This window comes from Oenanthe melanoleuca, chromosome 13 (assembly GCF_029582105.1).
Source record: "Oenanthe melanoleuca isolate GR-GAL-2019-014 chromosome 13, OMel1.0, whole genome shotgun sequence".
Classification (NCBI taxonomy): Eukaryota; Metazoa; Chordata; class Aves; order Passeriformes; family Muscicapidae; genus Oenanthe; species Oenanthe melanoleuca.
Window position 1 is genome coordinate 1,549,361 of NC_079347.1, and position 18,462 is coordinate 1,567,822.

General features: G+C 45.8%; 1 protein-coding gene across 2 annotated transcripts in view; it reads left to right on the top strand.

The window, feature by feature from the left end:
• CTNNA1 (catenin alpha 1) overlaps nucleotides 1-18,462 on the top strand; it is a 119,949-nt gene that overhangs the window by 24,264 nt on the left and 77,223 nt on the right. The window contains exons 4-7 of one of the 2 annotated variants that reach the window (XM_056502187.1): nucleotides 702-868; nucleotides 1,662-1,781; nucleotides 3,533-3,799; nucleotides 7,433-7,636. In XM_056502187.1, the coding sequence (XP_056358162.1) occupies nucleotides 702-868; nucleotides 1,662-1,781; nucleotides 3,533-3,799; nucleotides 7,433-7,636 (758 nt within the window). Of the gene's footprint in view, nucleotides 1-701; nucleotides 869-1,661; nucleotides 1,782-3,532; nucleotides 3,800-7,432; nucleotides 7,637-8,915; nucleotides 8,935-18,462 lie in introns of those variants that run through there. The other variant, XM_056502188.1, reaches the window with a different exon arrangement.

The window sequence follows — 18,462 nt, forward strand, 5'->3', positions numbered from 1 at the left end:
AGTGAGGATGAAATCCAAAATTTACTCCTCTGATTATACACAGGCATTACTTTAGTGCTTTGTGAATGCCTTCTGGAGGAATTGCTCTAGCTGTGCAAAGTGGCCTTTTGCTTTTCATAGTTAACCAGTGGCATTGTTACCATCTGAAGCCCAAATTCTTTGCTCCTGCACCAGATGCAGCCCCACAGGCTATGAAATGTTGAAGCGTTTTACGAAGCGCTGCCTGGCTTTGAATTCCAACCAGGGCATATCCAGCCAGGTCATCGCTCCGAGTTGTTTACGGTCCCAGGAGCTGTGGCTGCTCACTGTGTGTTTGCAGGGCTTTCTGCTGCTTTCTGCTTAACTCCTACATGCACACAAATCAAAGCTTTTGCTCAGGCTTTGAAAGCACCGGAGCTTGGGAAATAGCTGCAGCCCTGCAAAGGCGTGCTGAGTTCACCTCTCTAGAGAATTCAGGCATGCTGAAACACCTGTACAAATGGAAATAAGGACCAAAGTGTGATTTCCCAGCCTTTCCTCCCTGCACAAGCCCCTCTGCCCCAATGCCATGAGGTGGCTGCACTCAGAGGAAACCACATACAGCGTTATCTGTTATCTGCCGCATTTCACAAAACGTTTTGTTTAGAGACTCAGGTTGGCTTAGGAACCTTTCCAATGGCTGAGGTGATGCTGAGGCCAGCCCCTGCTGTCCCCCCATGCAGGTGACCTGATGAAGAGTGCCTCAGGAGAGTTTGCAGATGACCCCTGCTCGTCGGTGAAGCGCGGGAACATGGTGCGGGCCGCGCGCGCCCTGCTCTCGGCCGTCACCCGCCTGCTCATCCTGGCTGACATGGCAGACGTCTACAAGCTGCTTGTGCAGCTCAAAGTTGTAAGTGTGGGGCTCTGCTGTGCCTGGCATGCTCTGGGTGCTCTGCCAGGTGCCCACTGTGTGTGTGACCCCATGGGGAGTGCACTGTCAGCAGCTCCCTTCTGCAGCAGGAGGGTCTGGGGGTTTTTTCCTCCCAGCAGAACGTGGAGAGGGTCTGGGGGTTTTTTCCTCCCAGCAGAATGTGTGCTGTGGGCGTGTGTCACTCACTTTTATACTCCCTGTCAGTAGCTTTTGACATTGAGCTGCACTCTGTTCTGAACTTTTAGTACAGAAAATGAGCCCTGGTCTGCATCTGCAGGTGAGAGCCAGCCCTCTCATCTGACAGAATTTCTTATAACCAGTACTCCTTTGCAGCTACCAGGGATGAGTAGCATAGGCAGAATAAATAAAAATGAAAGTGGACTGTTTGAGGAAGCCTTTCCTTCCCATGAGCAGCAGGGCGGGTGAGTGGTTTGTGCAGAATTTGAAGTGAAATGACATTGGATGCTGGGTCTTTTTTGCAAACAAGCTTTGAGGACTCTCCTTGTGCCCTTTGGCCACTGCTATGGCTCTGCCAGGGCCCTGGACTCCTTCATGCTCTTTCAGATGTGTGTACTTGACTGTCTGTGGTAGCTGGTGACTGTGAAATAGTAGCTAAGCACTGTATCCTATTAGCCTTTAAAGTGTCTCTCTCCAAAAAATAACAGGGCAGAGGCAGATTGCTTTCTCTGCCTGCCATGAAATACATTCTGAACTACCTCCTGAGCTGTGGACTGTATTGCTTGGAAAAATATGTGAATATATATTCTTTTAGGTGGAAGATGGTCTCTTGAAACTAAGAAATGCTGGCACAGAGCAGGACTTGGGTATCCAGTACAAAGCCCTCAAACCAGAAGTGGACAAGCTTAATATAATGGCAGCCAAAAGACAGCAGGTACAGTGTGGCCACTTTCTTCTGTGTACTAATTCTCATTTTTCTTTTCCAAAGTAAGGCAGCCTTGCTGCTCTTGGACAGTGCCTATTCTGTTAATACTTTATATTTTGTACTTTATTGCTGAGTAGTTTATGTTGTGCTTTGTGATATTTAGGGCCTGGTAAGCAAGAGAAGTGTGCTTGGCTGTAGGTTGGAATTTGTTCATAGTAGCAGTTGTTTGTCAGTGTTTTAGTGCACTAGTTTTGAAGCAGTGCAGGTGTAGGTGGGGACAGGAGCTGAGATGTGTCCCAGGCCTGGGGCACTCTCCATAGCCCCTGTTGCTGTTGTTCACACAGATGGACTGAACATGTCCACGTGCACAGGGAGCAAAAGCCATGGCTGGGCATGCAGGGAAGTGAGTGGTGCTGCTCACTGGCTCTGCACTGAAATTTCCACTGGAGGAGGGGTTTTAATTCCTGTTTGCTGTGGGTATATTCTGTGTTTGGATAGCTTTTGCTTAGCATTAAATTGCGTGTGAAATTTGTTTTGTTCAACAGCACTGGTGTGACTCATTCTTGTGTAGTTAAGTTTTCAGAAGAAAGTAGAGGTGTGGGCAGTTTAAGTTATCAGAAATAGCATAATTCTTTTAGAGCATTTTTTGCCTCTTTGTTCTGCAGATACGTACAAACCAAAACTGCTTATGCACCTCTGACATTGCTTGGGTTTTTTTGCAGAGATTTGTCTTAGAAAATAAGCTGGGTACAGTCAAAAAGGGATTGCCAGTTGGTTATGTATCTCAAATCTGATTGCAGTAAATAGGAGTAGGGTTGTGATGGCAATGCAATAAATGCTCTAAAACTGCTTTGTGATGGATTGTTGCACACTATGGGAAGTGGTTTTACAAAATCTGTAAATCTCTGTGCCTGCTTGGAGTGCCCTCCCTGCTCAGTGTGTACCTTACAGAGGTCACCTATTCCCCATTCATTTTTTGGGAGTCTGACAGAATTTTTTTCTTTTCTCAGTAAGGCAGTCCTTGTCTTCATTTTCACTTACTCTTTGTTAGATTTAAGAGGTAACTTTGAAATGCTGCTGCTGCTAATAACAGTGGTTGTTCCTCCTATTATAAACTTACTGCTTGTGGTGAACTCAGAGGCTTTATCTGATCATGGTGCTCTGTTCCAAAACAGAGGTGATGGTGCTTTAGAGAATTACAGCACAGAGTGTTTGGGAAAAGACTTATGGACTTGCTCACTAATCTTGAATTAGTGGTAATTACAGTCATTGGATTAATTTTGTCTCATTGGAGGTGAACAAGAAGTTGAATGAGATGATATATTTGTTCTTCTGAAATTAAGTACCTGAGTCTCTTGAGGAGAGTAAATGCCATCTTCTAGGTGTGATTAAAGAAAACATTCTGGTTGTGAGCCTGGGAGTTTAAATTAAAGATGATCTTGCTTCCCATCTGCAGTTGCAAGACAGGACAGCTTTTAAAATGCTGGTCCTCTGCTGCAGAGGAACAAAAATCCAACATCAGATTTTGAATTGTGGTGTTGTGAATTGCCCTGCAGTGTTGTTGCTTTTTGGCTTTATGATGCTGTCTTGTTTTGCAATTAGTTGAGCCCTTCAGGACAAGAGTACTCGGCAGACAGATTTGAGCAGATTTGAGGCAAAGAACCTGCCTGTCCTTTGAAGATGCGGGGAGGCAGAGCATGGCTGTGGAATGTGGGCAATGCTCTCCAATGCTGTTATTTCCCCTTGAACTCCCCTAACAGGAGCTGAAAGATGTGGGTCACCGCGATCAGATGGCGGCAGCCAGAGGGATCCTGCAGAAGAACGTGCCCATCCTGTACACGGCGTCCCAGGCCTGCCTGCAGCACCCCGACGTGGCTGCCTACAAGGCCAACAGGGACCTGATCTACAAGCAGCTGCAGCAGGCGGTCAGCGGCATCTCCAACGCCGCCCAGGCCACGGCCTCGGACGATGCCGGCCAGCAGCAGGGCGGGGGTGGGGAGCTGGCCTACGCCCTCAACAACTTTGATGTGAGTTGGACTTCCTGGGGAAAACCTCTCCTGGTTCTTCACCTGCTGTCTTAGCCACAGCTTGCTTTTACTGATGTTGTGTCTTGGTTTAAAGGACATGTTTTAGCTAAGAAAGGCAGGAGCTTCTCTTTGAAGTGGAAAATGTAAACCCCCTCCCTCCAAATTATTATAATTTTGAAATTAAGGGGCTCTCAGGCAAAGATAGGGGAAATAGGAATAACAGTTCTTTACTAGGAAAAATTGAAGTAGAAATACAGTATTGCAAAGAACAATCCCAAACCCTGCCAGAGTCAGAATCCAAGCTGACACCCGTCAGTCAGTCAGGGTGTTGGCACAGTCCCATTCAATGGTGGCTGCATCCTCCTGCAGGGGCAGATGTGGTTCAGCTGGAGCAGTGCTCCTGGAGAAGGTGCAGTTTCCTCTGAAGCTCCAGGGATGATGTGCAAAGGTCTGGCTTTCCTCTGGAATCCAGTGGAAAGAAGGTTCCTTGGTGTCCCAAATCTCAGTTTTTATCTGGGTAGGAAAGGCTTGGCTCCTCCCCTGGCTGGAGCATCTCCCAGTGGGATGATGGAATTTTATCAGTCATGCCCTGGGACTCAGTGGCCATTAACAGGAGATATCTCCTGGAGGGAGGATGGGCTGTGGAAAAGATAAAGAACACTGCCCCATCTGGTTTAACAGATGGTAATAGGATTCATGCTTTTGGTCACATCCTGTATTGCAACCTAAGACACATTGCCTGGAAGATGTTTTTCTACTGAAGTGCAGCAAATTGTAGGCAAAGTAGGATTTTCTTTTTTTAAAAAAAGTCATTTTCCAAACTAGGGTTGATGGAATATAGAAAGTTATATATGTGGTTCTTGGTGATGGAAGGCTGTCAAGTTAAACTAGCTCTGAAATAGCAGTTAGCCTACTGCTACATTAGATGGTTTGTTTGAAATTGATTATTTCATAATATATTTATGTAATGTATTCTTGGAGGTGACAGAAGTGATTTATTAAAAGTGAATCATGTATTTGGAATTGCTGAAACTACCTATTGAGAGGAACATGAGGTGGGAAGTTTTAATATGATCTTTGGTTGGAAATGAAGTCATTTCACACTGATATGTTGTACTGATCTGTCATGTTCTTTATCTTGCATTCAGCACGTAGCTGAGGACAGCCATGCATTTTTACTGAGATCGCTTTCCTTTTGAAGCCAGGATTTGGTGTCTACCTGATCCAGCCTCTGAATTTTAAACACTGTAGCACTAATTTACTCTAGAACTTTATTTAATATTGCAAAGCCATCACTCAAAAGGCATTTACTAGTTGTGGTTTTGCCAGATTTTGCTCACCTTCTCCTTTTTGCTCTTATCACTCTCATTCCTGCCTTTCTGCCACGTGTATTTTGGCAGGATAAAGTTCTGTTTGAGCTCTCCCTGTGCCTGATAGGAAACCTTTCCCTGTGATCTCTTGGGTAACTAGAGGATGTCATGGCTGGCTTGATCTTTGTGACCCATTTCAGTTTTGAGTTTGCCTTTCTGAAATTCCATCAGATGCTCAGTAAGCCTTTGGAGTGTGCCTCAGGCTCAGTGCAACCCCAAGGGAGCTGCAGGTTCTCACAGGTGCCTGTGGGAGGGGAGGGCAGCCCTGCAGCAGCAGCACCGTGTCAGGGGCTGGCAATGAAGAAATAATTCAGGTCAGGTTTGTGCATTGGCTTGTACAGCTCAAACCAGCTCATGGGATTTCTGATTAATCACCCTATTTTACTATACAAACTCTTCAATATACAGCTGTAGACTACTTTGAGTGTGGCAGTTCACATGAAGCTTTTTGAGCTTTTAATTCCACTTTGTGAGGCTCTCTAATAGCAGCAGTGCCTGATCAGCAGGCCAGCTTCACGATAGCTTTGTCTCATCCCTGCCAAGGGAGGCTGACAAAACAAATGTGTTGAGGTTCTTGGCAGATGTTATCCCTGCACTTCATTTCCTGCTACTGCTTGAGTGTTATTACACTCCTGTAATAGAGGCTTTGAGCACACATGCCCCCAGATACTCCAGTGATGGTAAAATATGAAATGGCTACCAGAAGATAACAAGCTGATTGTTATCTCTCTTTCTTTGATGGTGCAGTTCTGGAGTAATAGCACACTGCCATTGTATTAGCCAGTGGCTAAAAGTTTCAGGAAGAATGAGGAGGGAATGTTGGAGAGCACATGCCGTGTTCCCATCCTGCTGTGATGGCTGTGTGGTTACTCCTTAGGGACAGGAAATGTGCTGGCTGGCAGGAGGAGGTGGCTGCTGAGGTTAGCTTGAGCACAAACTGGCTGAGAAAATTACCATTTCAAAAAGCTTTAGGGCTTCTTTTAGAATTAACAAGTTCTGCCCTTGGAGTAACCCAACCAACCCCTAAACAAACCACCAAACCATGAAATGGCCAAATTATTGTTCTTTATTAAATTACAGACCTGTTTAAACAAATCACCTGAAAGTACTCAAAGGTGGTAAGTACTGTGCAGCTTCTTCCTGGGGAGCTTCCATGGGTGGTGGTGTTGGCCCCTGGAGAGCAGATACAGCAGTGCTGCTGTTCCAGCCCTGAGTCTCTTGGTATGAGCTGTGCTTGCTAACACTGGCAAGAGAAACCTGTGGTCATTTTCTGCCATGAAGAAATTGATTTCTGTGTGGTTGGAAACCTTTATGTTGATGTTTCACTTGGAGAATTTTCGAGAACACAGTTCTATTTACCTGCCTAACACTGAAGAGAAGAAAGACTCTGCAAAGTAGGGCAACAGATAACAATACATAGAGCTAATTTTGGATGTTTGTTTTCTTGTTCATGATGGGATAATTATATCTGACAAGTTAACTAGTGAAGGCCTGTCCAAACTGACATGTCATTAGGACAAGTCCTGTACTTTGAACCTTATTTCTGCTGGCACATTTGATTTTTGCCATTCATGTAACAAGGCTTCCTGTGGCCAAGTTTTGTTTAGCTGTCAAAGCAGCACAAGAAATGAGTAGCAACATAATCTGCTGGGAAACCTCTTAGTAGTTTCACAAAACTGCTCGTGAAAATCCTCCTCAGTGCCAAAATGGTGTTGTTTGCCTCTTAATGCCTGATCAGGGGCTTGCTCTGAGTGTTGGTTGTGTCATGACTAAACAGTAATGCACTGCTGTGATGCCTTAGAGTGGATACCTAGGACAGAGGCTGGAGATTAAGAGAAGAAAAGTGGGCATTTATTGAAGGCCTTCAATAGGTGCACCTTTTGGGCAGTCAGAACCTCCCAGAGGCTGCACCCAAGATGGACAATGGCCATGAGTTTTTCAGACAATTATAGGTTTGGTCTATTTGCATATTGGGGGTTAGTCCTTCATTTACAGCTTTAGGTAATGAAGTCATTTACTCCAAGTTTGCCCTACCCAATTCACTGTTGTTTACATCTCTTGGGGCCTGAGACAGTAAGGTGTCCTTGAGTTTCAGGCCCAGAGAGGAATTTTCTCTGACCAAAATGTGAAGACAGTAGCTAACACTTTTTATAAAGAGTTTGAGAGTTATACACTAAAGTACTACAGGATTTGAAAAATAGAAAGGCTAAATCCTAAAGCATCACTTGAGCTGGTGACTGATTTGCAGAACTTCTCTTACTAGAAACAAATCATCGTGGACCCGTCGACGTTCAGCGAGGAGCGGTTCCGGCCATCGCTGGAGGAGCGGCTGGAGAGCATCATCAGCGGGGCGGCGCTGATGGCAGACTCGTCCTGCACGCGCGACGACCGGCGCGAGCGCATCGTGGCCGAGTGCAACGCCGTGCGCCAGGCGCTGCAGGACCTGCTCTCCGAGTACATGGGCAACGTGAGTGCTGCCGCTGGGGCGCGGGGTGTGAGTGCATGGGATAGAACTGAAACTGCAGTCCATGGGCAGTGTGAGTGCTGCCACTGGAGCGCGGGGTGTGAGTGCATGGGATAGAACTGCAGTCCATGGGCAGTGTGAGTGCTGCCGCTGGGGCGCGGGGTGTGAGTGCATGGGATAGAACTGCAGTACATGGGCAGTGTGAGTGCTGCCGCTGGGGCGCGGGGTGTGAGTGCATGGGATTGGAACTGCAGTACCTGGGCAGTGTGAGTGCTGCCTGCTGGGGCGCGGGGTGTGAGTGCATGGGATAGAACTGCAGTACATGGGCAGTGTGAGTGCTGCCGCTGGGGCGCGGGGTGTGAGTGCATGGGATCAGCTGAAATACAGAACTGAAACTGCAGTACCTGGGCAGTGTGAGTGCTGCCGCTGGGGCGCGGGGTGTGAGTCCATGGGATAGAACTGCAGTACATGGGCAGTATGAGTGCTGCCCTGCTGGGGCACTGGGCTGTGAGTCCATGGGATGGAACTGCAGTACCTGGGCAGTGTGAGTGCTGCCCTGCTGGGGCACTGGGGTGAGTCCATGGGATAGAACTGCAGTACATGGGCAACGTGAGTGCTGCCGCTGGGGCGCGGGGTGTGAGTCCATGGGATCAGCTGAAATGCAGAACTGAAACTGCAGTACCTGGGCAGTGTGAGTGCTGCCGCTGGGGCACTGGGCTGTGAGTCCATGGGATTGGAACTGCAGTACCTGGGCAGTGTGAGTGCTGCTGCTGGGGCACTGGGGTGAGTCCATGGGATAGAACTGCAGTACATGGGCAGTGTGAGTGCTGCCCTGCTGGGGCACTGGGGTGAGTGCATGGGATAGAACTGCAGTACCTGGGCAGTGTGAGTGCTGCCCTGCTGGGGCACTGGGGTGAGTCCATGGGATAGAACTGCAGTACTGGGCAGTGTGAGTGCTGCCGCTGGGGCGCTGGGGTGTGAGTGCATGGGATAGAACTGCAGTACCTGGGCAGTGTGAGTGCTGCCGCTGGGGCACAGGGGTGTGAGTCCATGGGATCAGCTGAAATACAGAACTGAAACTGCAGTACATGGGCAGTGTGAGTGCTGCCCTGCTGGGGCACAGGGCTGTGAGTCCATGGGATTGGAACTGCAGTACATGGGCAGTGTGAGTGCTGCCCTGCTGGGGCACAGGGCTGTGAGTCCATGGGATTGGAACTGCAGTACATGGGCAGTGTGAGTGCTGCCCTGCTGGGGCACAGGGCTGTGAGTCCATGGGATTGGAACTGCAGTACATGGGCAACGTGAGTGCTGCCCTGCTGGGGCACTGGGCTGTGAGTCCATGGGATTGGAACTGCAGTACCTGGGCAGTGTGAGTGCTGCCACTGGGGCGCGGGGTGTGAGTCCATGGGATCAGCTAAAATATGGAACTGAAGCCCTCAAAGCTGGTTTGTTCTGTTCCAAACAGGATTTGAACAGTAACAAATGGTCCTGAAAGGTTTCTCGTGATGTGGGATGAAATCTACTTAAATCACCAATGATACTTACCTTAAAACTGATCTCTAGGCTTCCAAACAAGTGTTACCATCATAAAGTGCTAACCCTATAGGTGTTACCATCATAAAGTGCTAACCCTATAGGTGTTACCATCATAAAGTGCTAACCCTATAGGTGTTACCATCATAAAGTGCTAACCCTATAGGTGTTACCATCATAAAGTGCTAACCCTTTGGCACTGCTCCTATTTCTATTTTATGACTGTTGACATTGTTTTGTAGAGAAATTCAAGCCTCGGTTTACATAAGGTAACTGGGCTTATGCAAGAAGTTCTGCTTTACTTCTGTTGACTCTTGGAAACTTTAACTTTGTCATCTTTGCAGCTGAGAGCATGAATTGTCAGAATCAAGTTGATTATTGTTGCTGCTCAGTTTGAGTAGAAGTGATGTATGAAGTTAAATATGTAGTAAAAAATCTGAGAGCAGTTTGGTGTAAATATTGGGCTCTGGGCAGTTCTTTTCCAGTGTTTAGGCACAGAATGTGCACAGTGTTTGAAGCCTGAGAGTTTCTGTGGTTGGAGTAAGTGTCATGTCATGCGGATGAGCTTCTGCATTTGAGGGCATCATGGTGCAGTACTGGACTTCCTTCCCCTCCATTGCCTCTTTGCTCTTGTTCCAGTGGGTTTGGAGCTGAAGAACTTGCTGTGTTGAGAGGTGAGATCAGGATACCATAAGATTATAGACAAGACTATATATAGTTGTTAAACTTCAATACTGTTAAAGCTGATTTCAGAAATAAAGTTGCAGAAATGGCAACAGCTTAAGCAAACTGTGTGGCTTGTAGCACTGTGGCAAGTAAAATTGTCTGAAGAAATCTTAAATGGGGGGATTTGAGATCTTGTTTATGCTTTTGGATTTGTTTGAGGTGCAACTGAGTTCAGAGAGATCTTTTTTTAGGCAGTAACACTTATTTAGGAACATTGCTGCGTTAGGCACCTTACCTCCAAATCTTTTGGCCAAAGTGATTTCAGCAAGGAGTAAAACTGGTCCAGGAGCTTCCAAGTGTGGGGTGGCAGAATTTGGAGAACAGATGCAGTGTGTGGTGGAGAGAAAGGAAAACAAGGATTTCTGTTTACCAAAGAGAAGGGCAAAGTAATTGAACAAAACAGAAAGGCAAGTGTGATGTAGCCTGCGGGCTGAGCTAGGTATTCATGTAGTCTGTCTTAATTGCTTGTGAAAGTAGCTTGTGCTCAGCATTGACATTTTGTAGAACTTCAGACTGCAGCTGGGAAGCAAAGAACAGAGTTGTGCCACTCAGAACTCCTTTGAGCAGGGTGTTTTATGAGGCTATGAAGCATCAGCAATAATCCCTCAAATGTGCTGCTGGATTGGATGGAGCCCTGTCAGCATGATTCTTTGGTGGAGCAGCACCAAAGGGTAATTATTAAACATGTGCAGGAGGGAAATGCTCAGTCTTGCATGGAGGAGTTGGTGGCATTTGTCTCATTGAGAGTTGGTCAATAGCAGTGTGAGAGTGCAGAGCTTGGACTTCCCCTCACAGCAATGCCTGTCCTCCTCCTCAGCCATGGGCTTTTGTCTCTGATGGGCAAGTTAAAGCAATCGTGCTGAGATGGAAAGAATGTATTCCTTCTGTTATCTCCTTTAACACATTGTGAAATTAGTGGAGCATACTGCATTTTTTAAAGTCACTGTTATGTTATGATTGTAGACAGTGTAGTTGGGGAAATGAGATTAGAAATTCAGTGAAATGGAGTGGAAAAAGCAATTGATAAATTATGGTGAAAATGTGGGATGGTGTGTAAAAATCCATACTGTAAACCCCTCTGTGATTAAGCTGAAGAATGACTAATAGTTGGGAATCTAAACAGTGAAAATGGTTTGATACATCTGCAGGAAAAGTAGGGATGTGCTGACTTAGAGTAGTGGCAGAGGAAATGTCATTTCATGTATATGTATGACATACCCACAGCTCCTGGGATGCTTTCCTCCAGTCTCCCTTTGAAGGAGGAAGTGAATTGGGCATTAAATCTGTTAATTGCACAGCACTTGCAGTGCATCATAAATCCTATCCAAGTGCTAGAGTAAGAGGTATTTATTGGCCAAGTTGAAAAAAATCAGAGAAGATTGGATGAGGACTACACTGGAAAAGCTGAAGCACAGGACTGTCTTGAGGCAAATTTCATTTTTAACTTTAAATGCTGTGACTTCCTCTACCTTTTGGGCTTTCTTTCAGACCTCTGGCAATAACAAGAATTTTCTAGACAGTTTATAACTCAAAGTGTAGTGTTTTGGACCCACAGTTTGACTGTTTCTCTGTGCCTGTCTTTGAAGGTCTGTAAGCAGTAGTAGCTGGGTTATGGAGTGTGGCAGAAGTTTTTAGCTGAATAACACTTTTTGGCAATAAACTGAATTGTAGGATCTCTTGACCCCAACTGCATCTGCTGGCACAGTGATGAATCCTGTGATTATGCCTTTAAAAGAAGGGCAAGACTTGCTTGTTCAGTAGTTGGTTACAGATTGAATCCCCTTTTTCTTAAATTGGTATGTGTATGATTTCCTTTCTCATCTAGCACAACTTCTCTTGCCATTTCTAAGAGCAGCTTGGCCAGACTAAATCTTCTACATCAAGGCCAGCATCCTGTCAGACTGTGGTCAGTAGTGGATACTGCAAGCAGAAGGACAGGAACAAGGGAGCTGTTTCATTTATCTTACCCCAAGTATCCCCCAGTGCTGGCAGTCTGCAGCTCTGACCAGGCACTTCTGACCAAGCTGGACTGCTCTTGAAAATGGCAAGAGAAGTCATGCTAGTGGCAGGAGTGTGTTTCTGTGGATGTTAAGTGAGATGGGCTTTTATCACCTGTGTCCACTGAACTTCACTGGCTACTTCATGACCCAGCCTCTTGGTTTATAAGCTACATTCTTTGAAATCCCAACTGTTTATCCCTTAATTGTAGCATCTGATTCTCTGGCTTTTCCCCCTCCTCTTCTGTTTCTCCTGGGGAGAGCTGTTTTCCATTATGGCTTTTGCTCACTTCTCACAATTCCAACAGAAAATAGTTTTCCTTTTTAAACTTGCATTGCAGATCCCTCTTGGATTGAAATAGCAGATGCCTATTTGTGTTTGGGTTTTATTACTTGGAGTAAGCTTGATTCTTGCTGCTGGTGCTGAATGGCAGAGCTGGAAGGGGAAGGCCTAAATTCATTATTGATTCTGAGTAGCTTTGTAAAAGCAGGGTAGTTCAAGGTCTTGGTTCTGGGATCAACTGCCTGGAATGTAGCAAAGAGACCACACCAGTTGCAGCTCAGTTTGTAATATAACTCACAGATGACAAGACCCAGATCTCTGTATGATCTGTGGCAGTCAGGCACTCTTGGTGTGTATTTTATTAATTAAACTAATAAATTTCAAAGCATATTTGAGTTTAGTTGAACATCGATTCCAGACTTAGGCAGGGCAAGAGGGCAGAGCAAAGCATGGAACTGAATGATGTCAAGATTAATAATGCAATCAATGAAGAAGTTAGTAAGAAATACCAGAAAATACAATGGGAACAGTCTTGTGGGTGTAGCTGTGTGATCTTGTGTGGGTACTGTTGACCTGTTGCAGTTTGCTCCAAGTAAAAAAGATGAAGCTGTGTATTTTTTGACATTGCTACCAGTGTATCCTGGTGTTGCCTTTGCACTGGCAGCTGGTGAGATTCCTCTCCTGCTGTAGGTACAGCCAACATCTCTGCTTTTCTGTGCTTGCTACTCAGCTCTGCCTCAAAGTTAACATATCTCCAATGAAAACTACATGGATAGCTAAACTACCTAAATGCATTAAAATATCCCCAGTGGGCTGACAGCTGAACAATTTCTGTATTTGAGAAGCAAGAAAATGTGTCAGTGACACAGGAATCCACCAACTTAGTTGTGACAGGTCTGTGCTCTGTGCTGTAACCCCCTGGGTGTCATTAGCACAGGACTTGGGCAGCTTGCCTTGCTGGCAGCTCTGTGTCACACGTGGCAAAGCCTGGATTTGGTGCCTTTGAGGGCTCTGAAGGGGTTTGGGGTTTAGCAGGGCAGGAAGCACAGCCGTGTCCTGGAGATGTAACCAGCAGTTTACAGTGTGCTCTCGGTCTGCCCTGAACTTGCAGAAGACATCAGTTATCTGACTGACGTGTAAGACTGGAAATAAAAGCTTCCTTAAGCTTTTGACAGTCAGTTTTACTGCCTGGTGCAGGAGCCCTGAGGGCTGGGGACAGTTGGGCTCCTTTCCATGGGCCAGCAGTGGTCAGAGGTGTCTGCCTGTGTTTAGCATGCACAGGGAGGTGCAGAGAGCTCGTTTTCAGTCTGTTCTGTACCCCATCAATTTCTAATGCATCCAGCTCCCCTTTGATGCACACACCAGTAACTCAGGCATGCACCAGCAGAAACATTGTCAGGAGTTGTAGTTTGGCGAGTGCAGAATGCAGCCCTGCAGCCCCATTGTGTGCCACATGCTCTTGTACAATAAAATCCCTTGTTACTACATTTGGAAACGATAAATCATGTTACATAAAGTAGCCTGACAGGTCCCATTTCAATGGGAATTTTAATGCTTTCATATTAACATTCTGACTGTGTCCTTGACTGTCTGGATTGCATTAGAGGTGCTTGGCAGCAAATGGAGAAAAGCCATTGGGAGCTGGTTCAGAGCAGGCATTCCAGGCACATCACTTCAGGATGGCTTTTTATTTTCCCTGGTTTCCATCTTCTCTTTGGCCTCAAGTGCTTGAGCTCCACAGCAGGAGCTGCTTGGGGGTGGGAGTTGTTTCTTTTTGTGTTAGATTTTAGCCTAACCTGTGCTGCTGTGGCACAGCTTGAAGGTGAGGGAGGTGGTTGAGCCCAGGCTGTGCTCCTGCTCTGCCTCAAGGAGCTCTTGCAGGCCAGTGTGGTTTGGACCTCAGGGTCTCCAGAGAAGGGCCCAGCCCTGCTGGGTTTGGGCCTGGTGGACCCATCACTTGCTAAATGCTTGGTTTGCACCCTTGTGTCTATGTTCAGTGCAGTTAGGGGAATGTAATGCTTCACACAAGTGCTGTTTGCTCAACCTTAATTGCACTATTTTGCTTTTCTTTCCTAAGCTTCTCTGAGCATCTCTGATGCTTGGAAGTGATTGGGCAGGAAAGTGCCTGACTTATCTATTCAATATCTGCTGGGAGAAGTCATTTGTCTTCAGAACTACCAGCAAAGGATATTTCTACTTCTGACACACTTGCAATTTACAGAATGGAGATGTGTTTTCATGATGAATTTGTCTATTAATAATGTTGATCCACAGCTTTGTATTCCCATCAAGGATCCAAGCTTGGAAAGGAGCATGTGAATTTTCACATGACTGTAGAATTCATTTATAGCAAGTATCTATATACTGAAAGGGCTCTTGCATAGCCCTTTTAATGAAAGCATCTGTTTCTGAGGGAATAGATGTGAATTAAAATGGCACACTGATCTGTGTTGACGATAAAGATGCTGATAAAAATTCTGCCTTGAGATAATCTACACTTTCTTTTTTAATATTGTTTGTCAGTTTAAGATGCCTGAATGCTGACGTGATGGATGTGGTTTGAAAGCCTGGATGGGTTTTCCTGTCATGGACTTTGCTGCTCAGTAGAAAGCTGTGCTGTTATGCTGGTCCCTAATTTCCATAGACATTATTGCTTTGACAAAGATGCTGCTTTTAAAAACAGAACATTTCTGAAGTGATAAGAGTTTTAAGTTTAATGCTTACAGGCTGCCATCGAGTAAATATTTCAGCATCATTGGAGTGAAGCCAGATGAAGACAGTGAGAGCTTCACACTGTCATTCAGGCATTTTTGGGCTCCAGAATGAAGCTTCCAGGTGTTCACCCAATACCACTCTGGTTTGGGATTTAGTGTGGGATTTTCAGGAGATGTTCTGGTGCCTTCTGTTTCTTAGGGAGTAGTACAAGGACTTCAGGAATTTGAGAAATTCTTAAGAGTCCAGCTCATCTGAAGTTCTGTACACTTGTGATCTTTGGGTTTTGAAGCTCTTCAGAGTTTTCCCTGTTGGCCCCAGTGGTTTCCCTGAGCTTGTCCCAGTGTTGATGTGGAATTGCTGGTTTAGAGACCCCAAACAACTTGGGGTGCCCAGCGCTAGAGGGGAGGGAGAGCAGCACATCTGGGCTCCAGCTGTGTGCCCGGTGCAGCCATTGATGCTGGTGGCACAACTTACAAGTCCTGGATGTTTTTCCAGACCCAGGACAGTTTTTGTGCTGGGCAGATGCATCTCTTAAAGAACCATATGGCTGGCTGAGTGCCTCCTAAGAGAATCCCAGCAAAGCCCAGCACTCACACCTCAGGTCTGCTTCCAGTAGGAGCCCAGGAGTCTCCAGGAGCTCCAGCCACTGCTTTCAGCCTTTGCTGCTTGTTTGGTGCAGAGCTGCCAGGAAGAACTCTCTTAAACTGAATAGATTTGACAGCAGCTGGGACTTGTTCTGAACTGCCTCGTACAGCAGAGCTCACCCTCTCAGCCTTTCCACGCTCTGCAGCATTTTTGTTACAGACTCTTAATGTATGTAAAAGGAGGAAGGTGGCTGCCCTCACTTTCAGTGCTCACTGCAGCCAGCTGTGCAGCAGAGCTGAGCTCTGGTGCTGGCTCTCAGCAGGAGTTGAGTCCTGTGCATACTTTGAGTGGCAGTGAGGGCTCCCATCCCACCTGCTGCCTCCTTCCTCCCCCACCCTTTGGTTTTGTGTTGGTGAAACACCTGGGTTTTCCTTTCTTGTCAGGCATGTCACTATCTCCAGTGTTAACACATTCTAGTCTTATGATAATGCATTATAAATCTCAACCTTTCTTAAATGTTATTTGATCAACATGAGATAAAGATTAGTGCAGGGAAAACCTGCAGTAATAATGTGTACACCCTTGTTTGTGATATGGAGATTGGCATTTTCCAGTGTTTTACTTTCCTTGAGCTGTAAGTGGTTTTATATAAATACACTCTAATACTATGCATGGATTCTGCTTTAACATTATGGTTTATGGCTTAATTCATTTGAATTCTACTGTTTTGTAAGGAAATATTTGAACTTTATCTGCCTACATAAGATTAAATATGTAGTCACCCCTAATGCAGCTCCATTTGGTGATACTTGAGTAGTCACTCAAAGTCAAATTGGAGGAGTATGGATGGACTGGAGCATGTAAGTTTGCACAGTGACTGCTGATCTGTGGATAAACAGTCTTTTAGCCTCCAGCAGGATCATGCTCTCAGTGTGCAGAAGTATTACACACACAACTGGGCTTTTCAATTCCTCTCGTTGGAGGAGAGGGATGATGGAATTATTGCAAAGCTGGAATACCACAGTTCTTGTATTACCACTACTTGCATCTCAAGTCCTCAAGTTCTCCTTTTCCTTGTGCCTTCATCTAATACAAACTCTGGGTTAAGTTCCATCTGCAGGCTGGGATTCAGGAGATAATGAAGGGAGAGAAGGGGAGCAGTCACTGTCCATGTACACACATGTCCCCTCTCCAGTGCTCCCATGACACGCAAAACCTGTTGTGCTCTTTCATTTTTTCCTTTCCAATATCTCTTCATCTCTTTACAGCTCCTGCTGCAAGCATTAGAGGGCTTGATGGAAACCTGGGTGTTCTCTCCTGGATGTGATGTTTATTATCCAGACTCTGCTCTTGCTTAACCTGCTTTATCCTGTGTAAGAAAGCTGATGTTCTGTAATGCTCTTAATGTGTCCTGGAGCTTCAGACCTCCTTTGTCCCAGAAAGTCAACAGAATCAATACAGAATAATTAGCATTTGTGGCTTATCCAAATAGTGGCAGCCCTCTGGAATTTAAATAGAGGCAGAAGAGTGACTTAATCCTTCTCATGTCTGAGAAAAGGATGAAGCTTAAGCTGTATCTTGGAAAGCTGTTGAAAGAGAGGAGAAAACTTTGCCTTCTGGCCTTTAGCAGGAGGGACAGGAGTTAGAGGGGAAACAGCAGATCCAGCTTGTGTGTGGCAGAGCTAAAAACCTGCTCAGGCTATCTGAAAACACTTCATGACTTTGGAGACTCACAGATTATTTTTGCTGAAGAGGCATTCTAGAAGAGTAGTTTCCTTTCAATAACAGCAGCAAAGCCAGAGGCTGTCAGGCCAGGAGCTGCCTTGCAAAGGTGGTCTAAAAGGTGCATTTTTCTCAGCACCAATTAAAAAAAGCACTGGCATCGAGCCACAGAGGGAAAACCAGGGCATGTGCAAAATTAGCAGTAGGCAGTGAAGAAACAAACCCAGATGGTTCTGTGCTGGCTTTCACAAATACCTGTGCCTTCCACAAATGGAGGTGTTTTTTTTTTATTGTGTGTGTCAGAGTGAAGGCAAATATTGTGGGATGTGCAGCCACTCGTGGAGCGTCGACTCCACTGCCTTCCTGCTAACCTCTGCCTGTCAGGAAACAAGGCTGCTGCCATTCATTGGGTGCTCCACTGCTGCCATATGTGGCCAGAAGAAAAAAATTGCTTCTCAGCTCAGAGTCTCTTTGATATGCCTGAGGTGCTGTCAGCTGTGGTTTGCTGAATATGATAACGTGAATTGACGTTATCAGTTACTTTCTGAAACCTGCAGAGTGATCAGGGGAAATGAAGCCTGCTACTTCTCTGAGGGGAAAAGGCTCTGGAAACAAAGGTTCTTGGTTTAGGATCAGTTCAGCTTTGTAGGTGTGGTGTCTTGAGAGGGAAGTGTGGGGGAGTGACTGGACAGAGATGAGGAGCATTGTGGGGTGCAGGTGGGTCAGTCCTGGGTGCCATGGCTGCTCCAGAGCATCCTTCCACCTTGCTTTTCATCTGCTGGGGCTTAGGGGATTTATTTTGACCTTGTATTTAAAGGATAGATTCATTAAATTTTTTTTTTTGCCTTTGATTGAATTGTGGGGTAAGGTCCCCACCTGCAAGTGTGGCAAGCAGCTTTTTGAATCTGATGAGTGATGAAGGTTTGGCCAAGGGACTGCACACAGGGGCAGTTTGGGGGAGTTGGAACATTGACTATCCTAAACTATTCATACTTAAGATAATTCTGATACTGTTAAATTTTTTTACATGTTGTCTTAATATATGAATGGAGTTGCATGATTTCTCCCCAAATTAAAATGCAAACAGATTTTAAGGAAGGCTAGAGATACTTCAGCAATTTCTTTGAGACACCAATCTCATGATGTGCTTGAGACTTGAGCTGTTTTTCTGAGTTCCTTTTCTTTTCTGATATTACCTGCAACTTTGGTATGTGATGCTTTAAAAAACCCCTGTTTGCTGAGTAGGAAGATAACCCTGGGACTTGTTT